This window comes from Lolium rigidum, chromosome 3 (genome assembly GCF_022539505.1).
Source record: "Lolium rigidum isolate FL_2022 chromosome 3, APGP_CSIRO_Lrig_0.1, whole genome shotgun sequence".
NCBI lineage: Eukaryota > Viridiplantae > Streptophyta > Magnoliopsida > Poales > Poaceae > Lolium > Lolium rigidum.
The window spans coordinates 15,097,698-15,121,140 of record NC_061510.1 but is presented as its reverse complement, the minus strand read 5'-3'; the positions used below and the strand labels follow the sequence as shown (position 1 = coordinate 15,121,140).

The 23,443-nt window shown below is 49.7% G+C and overlaps 1 protein-coding gene across 1 annotated transcript; it reads left to right on the top strand.

The window, feature by feature from the left end:
• Positions 1-6,629: 6,629 nt before the first annotated feature.
• On the top strand, positions 6,630-15,834 carry LOC124694375. The gene is made up of 12 exons (XM_047227367.1): positions 6,630-6,943; positions 7,029-7,108; positions 7,791-7,984; positions 8,651-9,602; positions 9,837-9,964; positions 10,436-10,495; positions 10,593-10,643; positions 10,747-10,817; positions 11,218-11,363; positions 11,691-14,657; positions 14,736-14,854; positions 15,061-15,834. The coding sequence occupies exons 1-12, from the start codon at positions 6,630-6,632 to the stop codon at positions 15,535-15,537; spliced, it is 5,559 nt and encodes a 1,852-aa protein (XP_047083323.1). The 3' UTR covers positions 15,538-15,834.
• Positions 15,835-23,443: the final 7,609 nt, after the last annotated feature.

Genomic DNA, 23,443 nt, shown 5'->3' with positions numbered 1-23,443 from the left:
GGGCCGTCCGTTTTGGGCAGTTTGGGAACGGACACCCGGACAGCGGTCCGCGTCCGCGTGTCCGTTTGGGTCGCACGCTGTGCCCAACACGCGGACGCACCGCATATGTAATTAAAATAACAAAAATAAAAATAAAAAAGGAAAACAGCCAAAAATAACATTAAAGTAGTGGTTAATTAAACTTAGCCCTATTTTGGGCAATTTTTACACAAAAGAAAGCCCTATATGGGCTTTAAACTATAAAAAAAACCCTAGACAGGGTTTGCGAGCACGGTGGCCGCCGGCGAGTACTACTCCCGGTAGTACTCGTCATCGTCGGCGTCGATGACGACGACGCCCCCCGGCGGCGACGCGCCGTTCCGGCTCGACACGCCGGCGACTCCGGCCGGGGCTCCCACTGCGCCCTTTCCCGGGGGAGTGCGGGTTCGGCGGGCTCGCCGGCCGCGCGCAGCCGTGCCCTCCGCGCGGACTCCGGCCCGGAGCTGCTCCTCCGCTGCGGCCTGCGTGGCCAGGCGCTCCTCCTCCGCCAGCCGCGCGGCCCGGCGCTCCTCCTCCTCCCGGAGCGCCGCCTGACGCGTAGCCTCCTCCTGACGGCGCGCCAGCTCGAGGAAGGCCCACGCCTCCGCCTGGGCGTCCTCCTGGGCCTTCCTGGCCGCCTCCTCCGACGCGGAGGCGCGCGGCGCCCTCGGCGAGGTGCGGCCATTTGGCCAGCCTCGTCGAGGTCCTCGCTGCTCGCGGGACGCCGCGAGCGCCGCCTGCGGCTCCGGGTCGTTCTCCTCCTCCCGGGGCTGCGGCTGCGGCTGTGGCCGGGGCGCGGGCTCGTTGATGTAGAGGCCGCCGGGGCGGCGGCCAGCCCGCCCAGCGAGTGTGCCCGGCCGCGCGCGAGGCCGCGCCGTCGCGGATGTGAAGCACGTGCGGCGGCGCGCATCGTGCTCCACCTCGAACCACAAGTCCCGGTTGGGACTTGCGTCGCCGTGCGCGGGGTCCTGCTCGGAGGTCCGCCGGCGGCTGAGCTCGGCGCCTCCGGATCTCGGCGAGCGGGCGCGGCCGGAGCCGGGATGGGCGGCACCGGAACCCGATCCGGGCTCGGGTGCCGGCCGTGGGGAGGTCCACGTCCCCCACGGCATTGGGACGCCGGCGTCCCGAACATCTGCGCCACCGCTACGGTGACGTAAATCCGCTCGCGTCTGGGAGGCGCCGGTGGCCCCATTGTGAACGCCGGCGGCGCGACTTGCCGGCTGCTGCCGGCCTCGTGGTCGTTGGCGGACGGCTCGAACTCGCGCTTCGGGGCCATGGCGGCGCGGAAGCTTCGAGCTTGCGCGTGCGGCCGGAGTGAAAAGTGGGGACTGGATAGGGACAGTCCCCTTCCCCGATCCACATTTAATAGGACCGGGGCACCGGCGAGTGGGCCGAGCCACGCGGACAGGGCGGACACGCGAGGACGGCGCGTGCCATCCGCGGCCACGCAAACCCGGCCCAGATTTGGGCCGGGTTTGCGTCGTTTCGGACGCCGCGGCCGTCCGCTTTTGCGGTGCGTCCCCGCGTTGGGCCGGGTTTTTGTCCGACTGAACCCATCCGGACGCGCGGGCGCGGGATGGGTCGCCCCGTTGGAGATGCCCTTAACACCTAGCTCCGGGACGAAAGACAATACGCCGACGCGCATGCATGGTTCTCCCTCGTACACGTCCTGGCCTCCTGGGTGCAGAGGTTTTCGATACGATCCAAGCACGCAGGTAGTATAGCGTATTTGCTGTGCCATTGAAAGATATTAATTAAGCGCCCTAATTATGTGGGCGGCCCGTTTGCACAGTTGCATGTCCCGTCTGGCCGTAGAGTCTCTTCTCATGTCCGTGAAACCCCGAACCCGAAACAGCTGTAAGAATTTCAAAAAGATCCTTGCTCGCTCCACTCATTTTCGTAACCGCCCAGGAGGGAAAACCGAAGGAGGCGATCCTTGTTGCCCTATCCACCGTCGGCGAGATCGTCGGTTCATCTGTAGATGAGGCATGGGTAGTTTGGAGGTCGGCACCGCTCTTGACGATGGCAGCAACTGCGTATACAACAATGGTTCCCAGTCTCGTCTCGACGAGACTCTCAACAGCGTCGAGGAGCCGGTGGGCTATGCATCCCGTCGTCCTTTCTGGTCGGTGGGCTTAGGTCTTCGGCAAGTGATTGTCGTCCTGGACGGTGCCATTGTCGTGCGAGGAAAGATGATGGACCAAGATATGGGTAGAAGGCCTGACGGCAGCGGATTTGGTGCTCGACCTCAGTGATGCCGATGGATGACACCATTTCTGGGACCCAAGGAGGATGGTGATGATCCCCGGTTTACCCGCCACGGCGACAAAGGCCTCGCCAATGGCAGGCCTCTTCATCGGCTCACAAGGCCTATTCGAGGCGATGGTTCTCCCTCGTCGTCTCCGGCGACGGTTGCGGTGGTGATGGCAGTTGCAGAAAACTGTAGGAACTCCACTATAATTTTCTTCTACTGGAGGTTTTTTTGTGCTTAGATTTGTGGAAACACGTTTGCTCTTGATCGTTCTTAGAGTATGTCTTTTGACAAATGATGAAACGGGTAATCTTCAAAAAAAAAAAAAGCCGAAACAGCTTGGCACGTCCCTGTCCGTAACGCTTTGCACTGTCCATTCGCACCACCTGCACGCACATCTCCGCTCATCGCGTCGTTTTCTCCCGGTACTGAAAAAGCCTAGCCAGCCCGCCAGCACGCCTAGCGTAGCGTAGCTTGCCCATGACGGCTACGACGTGAGTGCGAGTGCGGTCGGCGCTACCCCGCGGGAGGACACGCGGCACGTGAGGCCGAGACCCGCACGTCTCCGCACCAGCATCTTACGCAGTAGCGTAACCCAAAACCTTTTGCTTTGGACGATTTAAGCATTTTTAGTACTACTAGTGCTCTCCGGCTGTGCTGCGCTGTGCTCATCGATCACGGGAACGGAAACGCGGGAATCTCGTCCGCTGACTTGACCACACAGGCACACGGCGAGAGCGCGTCCGTTGGATTTTTTTCTTTGTTCGTTTGTTCCAGCAAGGTTGCATTAATTAAGCTTTGCCAGTAGTGTCTGCCTACGCTCTTAATAACGGAAAGAAAAAACACCCGACGGAATCTGCTGACCAGACCTGATCAGAGGGAGAGCCGAGGACGTGGACGGACGGTTCCATAGTTCCATTCAACCCTCTCTACTTTCCCAGCTAAAACTAAACAAGTAGGGTTCCGTTCAAGTTCCGAGCCGGGTCAAAGGATTCGCCGCGGTGTGGCGTGGAGCCAAGGAAATGCCGCCAGCGCCACGCGATTCACGCACCCGCGTGCACCTCGCTCCGGTTTCATTAACCCTGCTCACCTACCCAGCACAGACCGGCAACGGCCCGGTCCCCGGCCGTGGCTACGCGCGCAAAACCGGACAAGCTCGAGGGCCATATCGTCACTTGCCCTGACGCGTCACCTCCGTCTTCTCGTCTCACCGTGGTTGGGGGATGGAGGGCCCCAGCAGCAGAGCACCCAGAGCAGCAAGCCGAAAGGCCTGGCCAAAGCCGGAAATTATTATTCCCATTTCATTTCACACACCTCCTAGTCTAGCCTAGTCTTCCTCCCTCCTCCATCCCAGCACGCGACGCGCCTCAACTCCTCTGTAGCAATAGGGGCGGGCGGTGGGTGGACCTTCCGCCTCCGGATTCCGCCGAGCTCCCACGGCGACCGCGCGCGACGGCGAGCCGGAGGAGCGTAGACCCCGCGCGCGCGCGCCGCCGATCCATGGACGGCGGGCCGCCGGGCCCGCCCGCGGCCGCGGGGATGGACGACGACTCGAGCTTCCTCGGATCGATGATGGGGGACACCGTCCTCGCCCAGCCAGCAGCCGCCCCCGCTCAGGCCCCAGCTCCGGCCCCCGCTCCCGCTCCGTACAAGCTGCAAATAGCGCCGCCGCCGAAGAAGAGGAGGGGGAGGCCGCCGATTTTGTAGATGCCGGTACATATTCTCCGCGACGTTTCTCCTTGTTATCGATCGTGTGCCGTCGGGTCACTTTGGGACGATCTTGTCTTCCGATCACAGCAATGGCACCTTCAACGTGACTGTTGCCTGCGACAGCACGAGCCGTCACCTCCGTTGTACAGTGGACGACGTGCGCGCGTAACTGCGGCTGGCTCTCACGTGACGGGGATGTACTTCAGTGTACTGACGCTGACCGGCTGAATGACGGACGGCAGGCAGCAGGTAGCAACCGAGAGGAGAGCTGCACTGTTCGCGCGCGAGAACGAGAGGCAGCAGGTTTCGACGATTCTCTTCTTCTACGACTCACATCGACCGGCTTCACGACGCTGCATCATGTCGCCAAGCATGAGCAGAGGGCAGGATCGGGTCAGCAGGGCTGGAACTGTGGAACGGCTAAACACTACACTGCCACTTACGAGCCGCTTACTTAGCTAGTAAGTACCTAGCTCCGGGACGAAAGACAAGACGCCGACGCGCATGCATGGCTCTCCCTCGTACACGTCCTGGCCTCCTGGAGGCAGGGGTTTTCGATACGATCCAAGCGCACAGGTAGTATAGCGTATTTGCTGTGTCATTGAAAGATATATTAATTAAGCGCCCTAATTATGTGGGCGGCCGGTTGCACCGTTGCACGTCCCGTCCCGTCGCGTCCCTTCTCATCTCCATGAAACCCCGAGCCCGAAATAGCCGTAAGAATTTCAAAAAGATCCTCGCTCGCTCCACGCATTTTCGTAACCGCCTACGAGAGAAAACCGAAGGAGGTGATCCTTGTTGCCCTATCCACCGCCAGCGGGATCGTGGGTTCTTCTCCCACCCGTCTACTCCCGCGACAGGTGTGGAGGGAACCCCGATTCTGTTAAGTCCGATTTGTAGATGAGGCATGAGTAGTGTGGAGGTTGGCACTGCTCTTGACGATGACGGCAACGGCGTATACAACAATGGTTCCCAGTCTCGTCTCGACGAGACTCTCAGTAGTGTCTAGGAGCCGGTGGGCTGTGTATCCCGTCGTCCTTTCTGGTCGGTGGGCTTAGGTCTTCGGCAAGTGATTGTCGTCCTAGATGGCGCCATTGTCGTGCGAGGAAAGATGATGGGCCAAGATATGGGCAGATGACCCGACGGCAGCGTATTTGGTGCTCGACATTGGTGATGTCAATGGATGGCACCATTTCTGGGACTCAAGGAGGATGGGGATGATCCCCGACCGACGCGCCATGGCGACAAAGTCCTCACCAACTGCAGGCCTCTTCATCGGCTCACAAAGCCCCTTCGAGGCGGTGGTTCTCCCTCGTCGTCTTTGGCGACAGTTGCGGTGGTGATGGCAGTTGCAGAAAATTGTACGAACTCCACTATAATTTTCTTCTACAGGAGTTGTTTATCTGCTTAGATTTGTGGAAACGCGTTTGCTCTTGATCGTTCTGATCGTTCACATGTCTCCTGACTAATGATGAAACGGGTAATCTTCAAAAGAAAATAAAACTCCGAAACAGCTTGGCACGTCCCTGTCCGTAACGCTTTTAACTGGCCATTCGCACCACCTGCACGCACATCGCCGCTCATCGCGTCGTTTTCTCCCGGTACTGGAAAAGCCTAGCACGCCTAGCATAGCGTAGCTTGCCCATGACGGCTGCGACGTGAGTGCGGTCGGCGCTGCCCGAGGGAGGACACGCGGCACGTGAGGCCGAGACCCGCACGTCTCCGTAGCAGCATCTTACGCAGACACGCAGTAGCGTAACCCAAAATCCTTTGCTTTGGACGATTTAAGCATTTTTAGTACACTACTAGTGCTCTCCGGCTGTGCTGCGCTGTGCTCATCGATCACGGGAACGGAAACGCGGGAATCTCGTCCGCTGACCTGACCACACAGACACACGGCGAGGGGGAGGAGGCGTGGCGCGTCCGTTGGATTTTTCTTTCTTTGTTCGTTTGTTTGCTTTAACTAGGTTCCATTAATTATGCTTTACCGGTGCTCCTTGTCTACGCTCATCTCGGAAAGAAAAAACACCGGACGGAATCTGCTGACCAGACCCGATCAGAGAGAGAGAGCCGAGGACATGGACGGGCGGTTCATTCAACCCAAGTAAACAAGTAGGGTTCCGTTCAAGTTCCGAAGCGGGTCAAAGGATTCGCCGCGGTGTGGCGTGGAGACTAGGACGGGAGCCGTCCAAGGAAATGCCGCCAGCGCCACGCGATTCACGCCCCCGCTTTCATTAACCTCGCCTCACCTACCCAGCACAGCACAGACCGGCAACGGCCCGGTCCCCGGCACCGCAAAATCAGACAAGCGCGAGGGCCGGACCGTCACTTGGCCTGACGCGTCACCTCCGTCTTCACCGTGGTTGGGGGATGGAGGGCCCCGCCACCGCAGCACCCAGAGCAGCAAGCCGAAAGGCCTGGCCAAAGCCGGAAATTATTATTCCCATTTCACACACCTCCTAGTCCTCTCCCCTTTCCTAGTCTAGCCTAGTCTTCCTCCCTCCTCCATCCCAGCACGCGACGCGCCTCAACTCCTCTGTAGCAATAGGGGCGGGCGGTGGGTGGACCTTCCGCCTCGGATTCGGCCGAGCTCCCAGGCCAGCGCGCGCGACGGCCGGAGGAGCCTAGACCCCGCGCCCGCCGCCGATCCATGGACGGCGGGCCGTCGGGGATGGACGACGACTCGCACTTCCTCGGATCGATGATGGGGGACACCGTCCTAGCCCAGCCAGCAGCCGCCGTTTCCCCGGCGCCTGCTCCACCTCCAGCTCCGTCCCAAATAGCGCCGCCGCCGAAGAAGAGGAGGGGGAGGCCGCCGAGGAACGGGGCCGGGGCCGCGGCCCTCGTCGCAGCGCCCACCGCGGCCGCGAAGCAGGCGGCCGCCAGGAAGAAGGAGGAGGACGACGAGGAGGTCGTCTGCTTCATCTGCTTCGACGGGGGCGACCTCGTCGTCTGCGATCGGAGGTGGGTCGGTTGTTGCGTCGCGGAATGAAACAACTACCAAGCTCACAAACCTGATTTCGATTCATGCTCTATCCTCTACCTGCAGGGGCTGCCCCAAGGTGTACCATCCGGCCTGCGTCAAGCGGGACGAGGCCTTCTTCCAGGGGCGCAGCAAGTGGAACTGCGGTCAGCTACCCTGCTAAGCTCAAACCTCGCTGCTAAGCTCCTATACTGCTTTAATCACGCTATTGGATGCCGCCAGATTGCTCCGCTTCTCCCACGCTAAATGCCAAGCGAATTTTGCAACGGGAATAAGAACTGAGCATGCTGAGCTAACTCGTCATGCTCTGCTCTTGTCTCATCCCAGTGAAGACACTGCTTTATCCATTATCCATGACTGACATTCTTTAGAGCGACACGGTTATTGATTTGCTAGCTGCCACTCGTGCTTGCTGCTTCTCCATGCTAGCTAGTTAGCCAGCTTAATTGTGCAATTAGATGCCGCCAGATGGAGTTGCTTCTCTCGCGCTAACTGCCAAGCCCAAGTCGAGCATTCACTAAATGCTTGCGAGCAGGAGCATTCAGCGTGTGCTGAGCTAATTGATCATGACGATGTGCCCTTGTCTCATCCGAGCGAAGAGACCACTTTATCGATGAATACCATCATTAGAGCAACGGGGTTTATCAATGAAAACCCATCATACTCACAACCGATTACATCGTTAGTCAATGTTCAGTCAGCGTTGCGATTTCACGATAGGGATTAAGCAATGCGCACATTCACAAGTTGTTCTAATCTTATGAGCCAAGCCCAGCAGTTCGCCTACGGCTACTAACCGATGCTGTTTGCCCGCATTTCGCGTTTCAGGCTGGCACATATGCAGCAGCTGCGAGAAGGCGGCGGTGCACTACATGTGCTACACCTGCACCTTCTCCGTCTGCAAAGTGTGCATCAAGCACGGCAAGTTCTTCAGCGTCAGGGGGAACAAGGGCTTCTGCGACACCTGCTACGGCACTATAGTGTTAGTAGAGGCAAAAGATGAAGGCGGTGATACGACTAAGGTATTACCGGTTACCTTTTTCTACTCACAAATCGCCATTCATTTCATGCTAGTATCTAAAAAACATTGGTTTCGCTTCAATTTCGGGGCTGCGGCATTTTATGCAAGCTCCGAAGAGTAGTTCCTCGTAGACAGAGTTTGCGAAATTTATTCTATCGTCTTCTTACTTGTATGGCATGTTTTTGTTGAGGCTAATTGAGTCGCATCTATACAATACTTCTGTTGTCTTTGTCATTCCATTTCATCTTCTTGCATCGCAGCATTCCACAAAATCTGCAACCCAAATTTTTCATTGAGTTCTTTTCCAGTATTAGTGATCATTTCACTCCCAAGTGGCTCTATGGAAGCACAGTCTCTGCATAATTGAGATGCGATTAGCAGTGTGTACCCCATTTCAAAATTGGCAAACGTATAATGTAACCATCTCAAGCATCTTTCCACGCTTCAGAATGCAAATATATCTTACTAAAAGCAGAAATTTACTATATCAAGCAAAGAGTTCACTGATAGTGGTCAACGATCTCATGTACAGTCAGCAATTCAGCATTACGCTCCTTAGTGAAATATAGCAACCATGACCAAACTACTAGTTGCTCTTGGGCTTCGTTGGCTGCTTACATTCTCCAATTGGCTCTTCCTTTTTCATGTATGTTCCTGTTTATTGCAGGTTAAGGTTGATTTTGATGATCGATTGAGCTGGGAATACCTGTTCAAGCTATATTGGTTGGATCTGAAAGGGAAGCTTTCATTAACAATGGAAGAACTGACTGATGCCAAGAGTCGATGGAATGCTCCTATCACGTACGCTAGGAAAGAAAAGGATGAATCATCTGATGATCTATATGATGCTAATTATGACGAGGGTGCTGGTTCCGACTGCTCCCCAGGAAAACGAAAACGTGCTAATGCTTCAAGGAAAAAGGGTCAAAGACGACGAAAAGCACATTCTGTTTGTAATGTAAAAGTTGAAAATGCAGAGATCGCAACTGGAAATGCAGAAAGTCTGCCCAAGAAAGAACCAAGTGAAGGGGTGCCACTGGATTCCAAATGGGCTTCACCAGAGTTACTCGAGTTTGTGGGCCACATGAGAGACGGTGACCAATCTTTTATTTCCCAGTTTGACGTACAGGCTATTTTGCTTGAATACATAAAAAAGAATGACCTCCGCAATCCTCGAAGGAAAAGTCAAATAATCTGTGATTCAAGACTTCACCGCTTGTTCAGAAAAACACATGTTGCTCATTTTGAGATGTTGAGGCTTCTGGAGATGCACTTTCTTGCAAGTGATGCTTCAACAGTAAATAATGACAACCATGAGACCGTCAATGTTAATTCAGCTCAGATAGATGACAGTGGATATGGTGAGATAACAGACAAACCGTGTCCTGGTAGGAGGAAGAGGATGCATAGAAAGATAGAAAGAGAACCACTGGCAAATCTCAAGGATTACGCAGCAATTGATATGCACAATATAAATTTAATTTACCTGCGTCGCAGCTTGATGGAAGATCTTCTTGATGATCCCACATTCTCAGACAAAATTTCTGGGGGTTTTGTGAGGATAAAAATTACCGATGTTGGACAGAAGCAACATATGTATCGTCTTGTAAAAGTAGTTGGTAAGATTTTTAACTCTTTAACTTCTACTACCTCTGTCTGGAAATGAACGATGGTTTAAACTATAAACAAACTGTAGATCTGTAAGAGGAAAATAGTATCCTTAGATTTATTCATATAGAACATTTTGATAATATTGTAATACTGAATACTGCTGACATCCAAAATGTCATCTACTTACGAAAGGTAGAAATATCTATACAGAATTAATCGAATCAGATTTTTTTGTTGTTCAGGGACGCATAAGGTTTCAGAAAAATACAGCACGGGGAAGAAAACAACAAATTTTGCACTCGAGATATTAAATCTAAGCAAAAAGGAGATTATCACGATGGATACAATATCAAATCAGGACTTTACAGAGGTCAGATATACATCTCCCTCTCTCCCTCCCTCTCTCTCTCTCTCTCTCTCTCTCTTGATAGTTTTTTAGAGTCTATCTTTAAAGATGAATGGATATGCAATACCATTACATACTTTATGAGTTCACAAAGTCTTCTGTCCATATAGTTACTCTACTCCTAGTCTGCATCATTGTATACGTGATGGTGACACAGGTTTGCTTATTATTAATAGCTAGGTATAGAATGGACTTACTTGTAAGTGTTGCACATGCAAGATCTATAAACATGAGGGGATTTTCCTGCTCTCGGCATTTGGCGTAAGGATTTTGGTTATGTGCATCTATTCTTTTTTAGACATGTAAAAATTCACTCTGACTAATTCAATATTCTGGTTCAATGGATTACCGTTGTGCTGCTAATCGAAACGTCAATAGTTTTCCTTGCCACCTTCTTTTGCCGTCTCAGTGAATTATCTGTATTTATATGTGTAGGAGGAGTGCAGACGCTTGAGGCAGAGCATGAAGTATAATCTAATCAGCCGACTAAAAGTGGTACAGCTTTATTAGATTAAACACCTGATGAGCAACTGATTTCCTGGTTTGTCAAGTGCAGGTCTGATCTGCTGTTTGTTTTGTTTTATCTATTCAGGGTGATATTCAAGAGAAAGCCACGATCTTCCAGTCTGTAAGATTTAATGATGTAAGGACAATCTTACTGCAATAAAATTACATGTACAAGTCTTGATTAATATTTGTTTTCTTCCAAAATTTCTGATTTATACTACTACCTGAAATTCCAACAGCGGTTGGAAAATGAGAAGCAGAGGCTGGGCTATCTTCGAGACCGTGCAAGTGAAACAGGACGCAAAAAGGAATATCCTAATGAGCCTCGAGCTGCCTACAAGTTGCTAGTTTTGCATTCTTACTTAATCTGGTGCTCATGTTCTTGGTTGGCTCTAGGTGATCTGAAATGTCTTTAGACTCGAGTGTTAATCTTTTAATCTCAGACCATAGATTTACAAATATGCCGTAAAAAGATTGTAGTGTACAAATATGTTGAATAAGTTTAGGTGTGAATTGCTGATCTGAACACACATGGATAATCATTTATTTAACTAATCTTAGGGCTCCCCTCCTTTTGTTTCATTGCTTTGTTTCAGTTATCTTCTTGTAGGTGCACATAACTTATGTTCGTTCACCCTGCTTTTATTCAACACCATGATAACCTAAAGCAACTCTATTTGTCTATCTGGTGAACCTTAACTGTATCATACACTTCGAGAGTATGTGGAAAAGCTGGAGCTTCTGAACACTTCCGAGGAAAGAACGCGCATAATGAATGAACTTCTAGAAGTACATGTTGATTCTCATATGGATCCAGAGTATGATTCTGCTGAAGAAATGGAGGATAAACCGGCTGGTATTTATCTACTTATAATATTAATTCTGTATTTACTTATAATTAATAAAGTATTAAAATGTAACTAGTGATCTGTCATTCAATGGATAGGGATTAGCTGCTTAAATTCATTAGGTATGCTGAAGTAGCTATCTATAGATGTTGCAATAGTTTATTCTGATCCGTTCAAATTTTTTTTTCACTGCAATATTTTCAATTAACTGGAACATCTCTCAGTTTATTTAATGCAAAGTTAAATTCAGCTAACGCAACAACTGGCCAATGCAATCTGATTTTTTGCATTAACCAAATTTAATGTTTGATGGCATCTCTCTTGGTTATGTGCAGTTGAACAGAATGAAAATGGCAAAAGATCAAAGGGGTTCTCACCAATTAAAGTGCAAAATTTTGCAAAGAAAATGGCTGATGCTATCCGCCATCCCAAAAGCCTATCTAAACAGAGTACATCACAGAAATTGGGAGCAGTAAGAAACTCCAAGAATTTCCATTCAACAAATGGTATGGATATTCCAAAATCTGGCATGAATATAAGCAGCAGAATCTCAGAAGCTGCACCCCTTTCATCTTCCCCAGTAAAACTATCAACTGACATAGAGCCAGAGAAAGTATGGCATTACAAGGATCCTTCTGGAAATGTCCAGGGTCCATTTACTCTTTTGCAGCTATCTAAATGGACTGCTTACTTCCCACGTGACCTGAGAGTATGGCTGATTTTTGAGAGTGAAGAAAGATCATTGCTTTTGACAGAAGTGCTTTCAAAACAACCAAAAGATTTTGGTCAGGCTGCGTCAGTTAGAAGTAGTAAAACAACATTGGCAGGCTCTGCACAGCACAGAAACAGCTCAAACGTGGATATGAATAGCACTCTATCCCCAGTTGGTTATAATATGTCTTCTATTCCAGAAAGGGGAAGTGCGCACGCTTCAGATGGCAGGTTTTCTCTAAAAACAAGCTCGGTTCCACCAAAGGTTGCTGACAATGATAATTGTCGAATTCAGCAGCATGCCAAGTATTCAGGTTTTGTTTCATCTTCTGGGAGTCTACATGCACAGCCAGACTTGAAACATGATGGAGTACAGGGAAGATGCTCTGCTGAATGGAATAATGGCCACAGCCGGGGCGATCTGTGGAGTCCAAGCACGACACAGGCAAGTTGCAGCGGGCAGAATAGTGTAGAATCTCATAACAATCATCATGCCTCGCGGTCACTGGTTCAGCATGATTCTAAAAGTAGTTTACAAGAAGGTTCTCTAAAGGATTTAGATTTGAGGCAGGAACATTCACGGACTATACCTACTCAGCTAGCCAGGAGAGATGTCCCCAGCCCTGTACTTGCTTTGAGCCCATCTGAGTCCAGAACTGCTTCAAGTCAATATGAAAGCTCTTGTTTGAGTTCAACCAATCCGAGCCTTCATGATGAACTTCATTCTTCTATTACTTCGGAAAAAGCTAAGAGTTGTGCTCCTGCAACTTCTGTTGAAGATAGAGGATCTAGTTCGCCGTCTGGCATGCTGACCCACTCTGAAAGAGTTCCAGCCATTTCTGAAACATGCAAGGTGGGGGAGAGAAAGAACGAGCAAAAAATATGTGAAGCTGATGCATCAAATGCTTCAGTTAACCAGTCTCCGCAGTCCAAGATGTTCCCTGATTCTTCTCCTGATAACCAAGATATTGAACGTGAATACCCTAGTGCAACTCAGAAGTCTGAGAGTAAGAAATCTATGGACCAGTTAGGTTCAACATCATTACCACTTGAAATTTTAGATGCTAAGATACCTGACCAATTGCCAGTTGATATTGTTTCGCAAAAATCTGATCTTCCAACTGATGAAAAATGTGCCACGGATTCAGTATCTAACCCGCAAAAAGCAGATTTAAGTAGAGAAGACTCGTATACTCAAAAAGAATGCTACAGCGAGCCTATTCTTGCCCCAATGGAGAAATCAGTAGCTGATCCTGCTTCTTGTGCAGAGACGATAGATGCTCCTGATGTTCCGGAATTAGTATCTGGTCCTCCAACTGAGGAAATGGGGGTCACGGATTCAGTACCTAACATTGAGAGAGCAGATTTGAGTGGTGAAGATTCAAATACTCAAAAAGAGCGTTACAGTGAGGCTACTCTTCTCACAAGGGAGAAATTGATAGCTGATCCTGTTTCTTGTGCTGAGACGATTAACGTGTCTGATGTCCCGGAATCAGTATCTAATCTAGAGAAAAGAGATTCTAAGGGTCAAGATTCAAGTATTCAGAAAGAATTATACAAGGAGTCTGGTCTTGTCGCGAGTGAGAAAACGGTAGCTGATCTTGCTTCTTGTGCCAAGCCAGATTTGTCTCATGTTCCGGGAAGAGATTTCAAGGGTGAAGATTCAAATATCCAAGAAGAACTGTATAGCAAAGCTGCTCTAGTCACAACTGAGAAAATGGTGGCTGAACCCACCTCTTGTTCCAAGTCAATAGATGTGTCCAATGTTTTGCAATCAGTATCTAACCTGGAGCGAAGAGATTTGAAAGATGCAGATTCAGTTATTCAAAAGGAATTGTTTAGCGAGTCCGCTCCTGTCACAAGTGAGAAAATGGTGGTTGAACCTGTCTCTTGGTCTGAGTCAATAGATGTGTCTGATGTTTTGCAATCAGTATCTAATCTGGAAAGAAGAAATCTAAAAGATAAAGATTCAGTTATTCAAAAGGAACTGTTCAGTGAGTCTACTCTTGTCACAAGTGAGAAATTGGTGGTTGATCCCGCTCCTTGTGCTGAGTCGATCGATGTCTCCGATGTCTTGGACTCAGTATTTAACCTAGAGAGAGCAGGTTTGAAAGGTGAACACTCGAATATTCAGAAGGAATTGCGGGAGGAGTCTACTACTGTCACAAGGGAGAACATAGTAATTGAGCCTCCCTCTTGTGAGTCAGTACATGTGTCTGGTGTTGTGGGATCAGTATTTAACTTGAATAAGACATATTTAGAAGGTGAAGGCTCAGATATTCAAAAAGAATTGCATGAAGGGTCTACTCTTGTCACAAGAGAGAACGTGGTGCCTGATGCCTTGGAGTCTTTAATAGAACGGAATCGTGGGACTTTGTGCATGGATGCGATAGCAGCAATAGAAGAATTCATGACCACTTCACCTGCGGAAGAACCACAATGCTCTAGCCCTATCGCATTATCTCCCTGGGGTGAATCTGGTTACTATCAAGGTGATGCTGTTGATTCTGGGCTATGGGGTGTCCAAGATGACCCAATAAATGATATGTGGTCATTGCTGTCACCGACGCCTGCTCCCCAACATTTATCTGGTTAGTTAGTCAGTACGTCAATGTTTAGCATGCCTTCATTGTTTCTGTATTGTTTAATCATCCATTTCTCTCCTCCAGGGGCTAAATCCGATGGGAGCGGCATTCACGGTATCAATGCGGTAGCTGCTACCCAAGGAGAGATTGATTTTTTCCAAAGAGGTCCAACACCAGGGGAGTATTGGGGATTGACTGAGCAGGTAGTAATATTATCCTGATATCTGGCCAACATTTGCCTTCCTATTCCCTCCATTCCAAATTAGTTGACACAGCTTTACTCAGATTTGGTCTAGTATGTAGACACGTTTCAGTGTGTAGGTTCACTCATTTTGGCTGCGTCAACTAATTTGGAACGGAGGGAGTACATGACATTTCATATGACATTGAGTTTTCTGTGCTTCTGTAGGAGAAACCGAAAGTAACTGCTGCGCCAGTATCATCATCAGTAGATTTGAACACAGGATTATTTGGTTGGCAACCATCAGCCAGTGAGAGGCCAATCATGGAAGCCGCGTGGAGCACTAGCCAGAATCCAAACTTGTACTACAATTACCAAACAGCAGCATCAGTTAGAACCTCTCAGGAAGCATCAGTGAAGCGGGAAGTATTCACTGAATTTGATGCCGCTAATTCGGGAGGAGCGCTAGGGAACAACACGAAGAGCTGGAACGTGTCCACTGGTAATGCCAACCGAGGCAGCCAGCGCCGTGACAGGTACTCTCAGATCAGCGAGTCCTGGCTTCTCAGCTCAAACAACTCTAGGAGTAGGTCAGATGCACTTGGCGGCGGCGGGACATCACGAACAGCCCCGAGGGGGGCATGTAAATTCCACGAGAACGGGTACTGCAGGAAGGGTTCCTCCTGTAACTACCTGCACCGTTAATAATTTGTGTCTACGGTAGAGAAGATGATTTTGAGGTTCTTTGCTCCACTTTTGTATAGTCTAATCACGGTGGTAGTCAACTTAGGGCGCACACGATCTTCTTGGCTCCATTCAATTGTAGTAGTAAGGAGTACCGAGTAATATATGTGTAGCGTAGGAGCATTTCTGAGTGTCTGTCTGTCCCCAGGTAGATTTCTCTGCTGGGTCATGGCATAATCGAATGGAACTGCATTTGTACCAAAAACTATTTCATCGTGGCCTCGATTTGCCTGATGTATTGTGAACTGTGATATCTAACTGGCTGCCCTAGCTTTCTTTTCTGGTGCTGGCAGAATGGTACCCTTTAGGATAGCTTCATGGTACTGAGTGCCTGGTAAAAAGGTGATACCTGATGTGCTGCGTGCAAGGAAACTTGGCAAAGTTAGGCAGGTGATTATGATGAAAATTCTATTCAAAAAGTTGCTTCCTTACTTCTAAAATAAGTAAAATGCATCTATTTGATGATTCAGAGTGGACGAATAGTAATAGGACTCCGCTCCCCTGCCGCTTGTGGGCGGCAGCGGGGCGTCCCCCACCTCCGGCAGCGCGGGGCCCTCCTCCGGCGACCCCCCTCTCCGCTGTTATCGCTGGCAGCCGCCGCGGTGGCGGCAGGCCCCTGCCCCGAAGGGGTGGCGGCGGCAGGCCCCTGTCCCGAAGGGGTGGTGGTTTCTTGCGGCGCTGCGCTCTGGCGTCTTTTAATGGCGGCGGCTGGTGCTCCTCCGTTTGTGTGCTGGCAGCGTCGTCGCTTGGTGGGTGCTCCTCCTCGGCACCCGTTCCTCTCTCCGGTCCCCTTACTGCTGGGGGACGGCTGGGCTGCGTAGGGAGGACCAGATCGACCGCGTGGGCTGATCCGATCTGGTGCGTTCATCCCGTCCGCCCCTTGCTGCTTCCCAGCCCTCCGCTCAGTTGCGGCGGCGCTGCCTGCCTCTCTCCCTGCCCACCCTGGTTGGTCTTTGTTCAGTTCTTGTGCGTGGCACGACGGACTCGACGCAGCCTCGCGCTGCGCCAGATCTGGCGGGCTCTAGCGGCAGATCTCCGCCACCTAGCCTGGTGCATGAGGCTAGCGTGGCGTCGGTGGTGAGCTCCGGGCGAGGCCTTCGGTGGCCAGTGTGGTACTGGGCATCTGTGGTTCGGCTTGTGGCGGCCTGGCCCGTGGCGGCTGGTGTTTGTCCCTCTGCAGTGGTTTCCAAGGTGTCCCTTGTCCCCGCATCTCTATCGGTCTCCTGCAGCGCGTTCTGCTGAGACGAACACTCCTCGGTTCGCAGTTGGCAGCCTTGGAGCACGGCTCGCTCCCTACCCCGGGACTTGCCGTGGTGGTGCTCGGTCCCCAAGCCCTATTGTCAATCGTGGTGGACGCTGCTCCGTCGGGCTGACAAGCTCCATGGTTCTGCAGTGGCAGCCATGGAGGCGGCTTTCTCCTATCCAGGAGTGTTGTGGCTTGGTGGTGGTTGCTCCTTGCCTCCTTGGGTGTTACCAGCTGCAGGTGCTGCCCCGCTTGTATCCTAGATCGTGCCTGGTGTGGTACCTTAGTTCGACCTTAGCGTATATATTGCTCTTCGGCGACACCGGTGGACGGTGCAGCCTCGACCATGCAGTGCCCTTCGGTTTGCGCTTGTGGTTCTGGCTCCACAGTGCGCGCGTGCTTCCTGAAGCTACCCGGGTGTGGACTCGGCTCTGTGATGCCTTTTGATTTCGCCGGCGGCGTCGTGTCGTGAGCTCGGTGGGCGTGGCCTTTCGTGCACATTGGCGACACAGTTGATCTTTGGTTGTAATCTCGGCGGAGTAGCCCTTCGGCATTGTCTCGGCTGCTTGTCGCCCTTCGACTACGCCTTTGGCCTGCTGGTGGAGCGGCGTGGACTCGGTTGCGCTTCGCCTTTCGCGCACGCCGGCAACGTTTGGTTTGGTCTCGGCTGACGGGTGCTTTTCGTCCACGGTGGTGGTGCTTCCGGGCAATGTGCCAACTGTTTGGTTCTGTCTCCCCCTGCGATGTTTCTACTTGTAGTTTGGGGAGGTCATGTTGCCTCGCCCATGTTTCTTGCTCAGAGTGTGATGAGGACATCCCATCTATTGATACAACCGCTGTACCTACAGCCACACAAATACAAGGACCAATCACTCGAGCTCGTGCCAAACAACTTAACTATCAGGTACTTTCGTTTCTTGGAACTATTCCTCATATACATGAGAATATGATGCTGCCTAAATCAGATATGATTGTTACTCTTAGGAATGATGGACCTAGCATGGATGAGGAGGACAAGCATTGGAGCATGATCACACATGGAGGAGATGGCAGCAAGCACTTGAGGATTGAAGATGACGCCACAAGTGGAGATTTCAGAACTTTGAAGCCACCATAAGAAGAGATGAAGACATGGACGAAATATAGAGTTCTCCACTTCATAATTTCGTCCATAGCATAATATGGTGCTGCGTCACCTTTAGTTTTGGGCCAGGCCCATGTCATTTTCAGTCTGGAATTAAGTCAGCCACTTTTTAGAGTCCGTATTGAAGGGGAAAAGGCCTTCTAGGGTTTGGTTCGGCCACCACATGTATGGCTGGCCGAAACCCCACCTTTTCCTCCTTTAAATACCCCCATAGCCGTCACGTTTAGACTCAGATTTTGATTAGATTAAAAGTTAGCCATTGCTGCAACTCTCGTGTACTTCTTTTGAGGCCAACGCCCAGAACAAGACCGACTATTCGGAATCCCACCTTTTCAATAAAGCTTTCATCTATATCCGCAATACTTCTGATTGCATTATTAGTTCTTACTTGTTATCGATTTCAGGTAGGAATTAAGACCCTCGCTGGTCAGGCTGATCGTGCATCCGCAAGATCGGTAACTCCCGGAGATTGTCCTAGCGATTGCATTGGCGCACGAGCTTTGCACGTGTAGTCGGATCGTCAAGCACGAACTCCACCAACAAATAGACGCTATCATACTCTCATCGAAAGATCGGCCACCTTTGCCCTATCAAGTGGTATCAGATTTCAGGTTGCTCGGTGAGATTTTTACAGTTTTCGTAGTGTAGATTGCATCTGCCATCATACCCATAAACCACGAAAAAGCCAAAAATACTGTTAGGGTTTTTATATCATAGTCCCATAAACCCCTGCCACGCCTTGCATTGTCTTTTCAATTTTGCATAGTTGAATTTGTGTCTGCATCCTCGTGTCGAGTTGCTGGTCTTAGCATCTAGTTCCTTTAGAGTTTCGAGTTCTGGTCATATTAGTCACGCCGCCGCCGCCACTCGCACCATACGCAGATCACCGCCACCACCACCACCATATACTTCCGCCACTGCCATATACACCCTGCCATATACTTCCGCCACTGCCATATACACCCTGCCATATACTTCCGCCACTGCCATATACACTCTGCCACATACATTTGTATCCACCATATACCCCGTTTCCTACCGCGACACAGATTCGTGTTGTTTCTCTGCCGTGACAGAGTCCGAGTAGAATTAGGTTTTATTGTTTTTCCTCCTTAGCTGTTGCCTTCTAATTCCGTCTGTGCTGTAGAAAAAATTCCGTGAGATAAGCTTCGGCCGCCAGTAAGTAATTGGAAGGAGAGCAAAAAAAAAGTCTGGGACCGCCTCCGAAAAATTTTTCTGGCTACATTGGTTTTTCAACTTGGCGATCACTTTTCGCCACTGGCCGTTATAGCGACATTTTTTTGGCGCCTGCGCGCTTTTCGGAGTACTTTCCAGAAATTTCGACAATTTTTTTTCTGAGGCTATACTATTTTTCGACCTTGGGGATCAGTTTGAGACACTTGCCATCATAGTGATTTTTCGCACCTCGCGTCGCCACATCATCGCCACATCATCACTGCTAGTTGCTTGTGTGCCGCGCCGTGACCTTGTTGGTGTTCTAGGCTCGCGTCTCTAGTACGGTCTAGCCTAGGACCAGCACATTACCGTTATTGAGCATACTTTCAATATTGCATTGATGTTTTGACAATTGCTGTTTGCTACCATATTAGCCTTCCTACAGCTCTACATATTGTCTCCACGTGCACTGTGTCGATCCCAGGTAATCGCTTTGGCAATCTTTGGAGACGCTGATCCTTGTTGGTTGCCGTATCACCTTCCTCCTGTTTGGTAAGAACTTGTAAGAGCTTTGTATTTTGCTTGCTAGCAAATCTGATATTGCTGAACTTGATGTGAACACTACTCAATGATATGCTATTATTTGCAAAGAAGTTTTGTTTTCATTTGAGGATATGCCTCCTTCTTTGCCACCTACGGTTGCTAATCTTTGCAGGAATTCATTGATGTGTTTCCACAAGATGTACCTCCTGGACTACCACCTATCCGTGGGATAGAACACTAGATTGACTTGATTCTAGGTGCTTCGCTGCCCAACCGTGCGCCATATCGTACCAATCCTGAAGAGACGAAAGAGATTCAGCGACAAATTCAGGTTCTCCAAGATAAAGGTTACATTCGTGAGTCTCTTAGTCCATGTGCTGTTCCTATTATTTTGGTACCTAAGAAAGATGGTTCTTCGCGCATGTGTACTGATTGTAGAGCTATTAATAATATTACCATTCGATACCGTCATCCAATACCTCGTTTAGATGATATGCTTGATGAATTGAGTGGTTCTATTATGTTCTCTAAAGTTGATTTGCGTAGTGGTTACCACCAGATTCGTATGCAATTAGGAGATGAATGGAAAACAGCGTTTAAAACTAAGTTCGGTTTATATGAGTGGTTAGTAATGCCTTTTGGTTTGACTAATGCACCTAGTACTTTCATGAGACTGATGAACGAAGTTTTACGTGCTTTTATTGGACGTTTTGTGGTGGTATACTTTGATGATATTCTGATTTATAGCAAATCTTTGGAGGATCATTTGGATCATTTACGTGCTGTTTTCAATGCTTTACGTGATGCACGTTTGTATGGTAATCTTGAGAAGTGCACCTTTTGCACCAATCGAGTTGCGTTTCTTGGCTATGTTGTTATCGCGCGGGGTATTGAAGTTGATCCAGCCAAGATTGAGGTAATTGAGAGTTGGCCGCAGCCAAAGACGGTCACACAAGTGAGGAGTTTTCTTGGCCTCGCTGGTTTCTATAGGCGCTTTGTGAAAGATTTTGGATCCATTGCTGCGCCGCTGAATGAGCTTACAAAGAAGGATGTGCCCTTTGTGTGGGGCGATGCACAACAAGAAGCCTTCATGATTCTGAAAGATAAGTTAACACATGCTCCATTACTCCAACTTCCTAATTTCAATAAGACTTTTGAGCTTGAATGTGATGCTAGTGGAATTGGTTTGGGAGGTGTGTTATTACAAGAGGGCAAACCTGTTGCATATTTTAGTGAAAAATTGAGTGGGCCTAGTCCGAACTATTCTACTTATGATAATTTCTATTTTCGTGCCCCTAGCTTCGTTAGTTGTACTCAGTTTTCCCCAGCTCGTTAGTTTTTCCTCAGCTTTCCCCTCCCTCTAGTTTGAAACCCCTCGAAGACGCGGGTTGCCGTCGGGTCGGAGGCCTTACCGTTACCGTTAATCGACGGGTGGGGCTGCACGAGAGGTGGGGCTGCATAGAGGGCAGTTCCTCTCGACCGTCTCGTGCCGACGGGTAGCCATCCATCTACCGTTGACGCGTGGATCGTTTTATTTCCTGATTGTATACACGGTGCTGCCAATGACAAATGGGGCCGCTCTATGGGGCTGCCGCAGCCAATGACCGATGGGTCGTCTATTTATTTATAGAAAATTATATTGCCGCTCTGTGGGGCCTCCGCAGCCAATGACTGGCTGTGGCAGGTGACTATTTTCGCGGCTTAATCTAAAGTGACTCTTATGCTAAACATTGTGCATCCCGACGTTGACCTAGCGGTGGCGGCGAGCATAGCCGTTACGACCATGCCGATATCGGCATCGGCATCGGCATCGTTTGGAGGATGTGGTGCTCGAATAATAGTGGAAATGCGACATTATCTTTTACATGTGCATAATATATAGAAAATAGTTAGATCTCTAAATCGATGCATATGAAGCTACATATATATTCTTGGTCATAATCCCCTTATCTAAAGGGGATGGATGCATGGCTTCACGTCGTCGTCGCTTTCATCGTCGAGTATCTTCGTCGTCCGAGTAGTAGTACTTCCTGCACATTGTTCCGTCGAACACCTTCACTGTGAGCACATCATCGCCTTCATATTTGAAGTGTACGAAGCAGCCGAAATCCACACCGTGCGCGATGGCGAATTTCTCCCAGCCCTTGTCGAGGTATGTGATGACCCAGCGTACCACTGCATGGTGTAGTACACAAGTCGTTGACATAACACAAGTGAAACACCGTTCCACTCATCTTACATCTCTCAGAGTGATACAACAGAAACATATGCGAGTCCAAGGTATGTCTATAGAAGTACACACGAACTGTTTACATAAGATCCACACAGCCTCCTACTTTACAGTGAGGTAAAACTTCAAATAAAGCTCCAGAAGAACGACTCGTAGTCTATCTTATTGCTAACTTCAGTTCAAGAGCTACTTGGCTTGCTATAGAAATCTAGCTACTTAGGTGCTAGGATTAGGGAAAGATTCCCTTCTATTGCTAGTCTAGGTTTCCATTATAACTGATGCAGGAGTTGACTCCATTGACTTCGTTGATTGGATTCTTCATCTTGTTGCGGTTGACTCCTTTGTCTTCGAGTTCCACGGTAGTTTCTCCTTCGGTGCATTGCTCTAAGAAGGGGGTTCAAACGAGATAGAATGAGTACGAGCGTACTCGGCAAGTTCATATTAGGAAATATGTGTATCATGCACTAGCTACAGCCATAGACCGGAAAGTCATAGGCCAATGCAAGTTTTTGTAAACATTTCTTCAAAAGGTTTATTTTATTCTGAAAACTATGCCCGTCGGTCTTCACGGAGTTGACTAGAACTTCGTGGAGTTCCTTTCCTGCCGCGTTCGCAGTTCCCTTCCCGGAACAGGGAGTGACAGTCACAATTCAGTATCCTCTGCAGAGGTGCGTTACTTTTCCCATAAGAGAACTTATCCTTGATGCCTTGCCGAGACGCGTTTCTCGTCCACACTTCCTTGGTGTGGGGCCAGGTGTAAGATCCAAGCCAATCACTGCCTTCTCCGCGACCTCGCAGACCCACCCTTTTGTAAGTCTGTCCTCTCCTATATCTATGGGTAGACCGACCCAGGCCTTTGTTCTCACCTTTACCAATAAGGTAGACCGTTCCGAACAATTAATATGCCCTGTCCTATACACCATAGATAGACCGATCCGGACAACCCTTACAATCCTTCATAGACCAATAATAAGTCTACCCTCTCCTGTATCTAATGGTAGACCGTGCAGGACCACATGTCCCCACCTTTACCAAAGATAGACCGATCCGGGCAACCCTTATCACCAGTCCGTTGGCATGCGAGAGGGAAAAGATACAGCTGACTTCCCCGCAGCCATTATAGATCTTATGGTTAACGCGATATGTACGGCGCTAGAATCACCGGACGGCATTGGTACTTAATCCTAGATGAATAGTACCCGTGCAATGGAACCTCCACCAAACATCACATACCATGGTTCCATTGCCCACCACATAGTCATATTCATAATTGTAAAATAATATTTGCCTTTCAATGCAAGAATGATAAGTATAGTACTTTGCATATAATTTGATAAAAATAATCAAATGACATGAGCAAGCGATGAACTTGCCTTTCTTGACTGCAAGATTATGCAGGCAAAAGCTTCGATACGTGAGAACTCCAAATGCTGAAATACCATCATCGTCCGGTAAGGACAATGTCTAAAGAACTGGCAAAGATGCTATAATGCATAGTATGAGATGCAATCGTCCCGAGCGTAACCTAACC

Bases quoted from the DNA above. Each gene is read 5' to 3' on its own strand.
- LOC124694375 (XM_047227367.1), top strand. From the start codon at position 6,630: ATGGACGGCGGGCCGTCGGGGATGGACGACGACTCGCACTTCCTCGGA. The intron at 9,603-9,836 runs GTAAGATTTTTA...TTTGTTGTTCAG, and splicing joins TCGTCTTGTAAAAGTAGTTG to GGACGCATAAGGTTTCAGAA. The intron at 10,644-10,746 runs GTAAGGACAATC...AAATTCCAACAG, and splicing joins AGTCTGTAAGATTTAATGAT to CGGTTGGAAAATGAGAAGCA.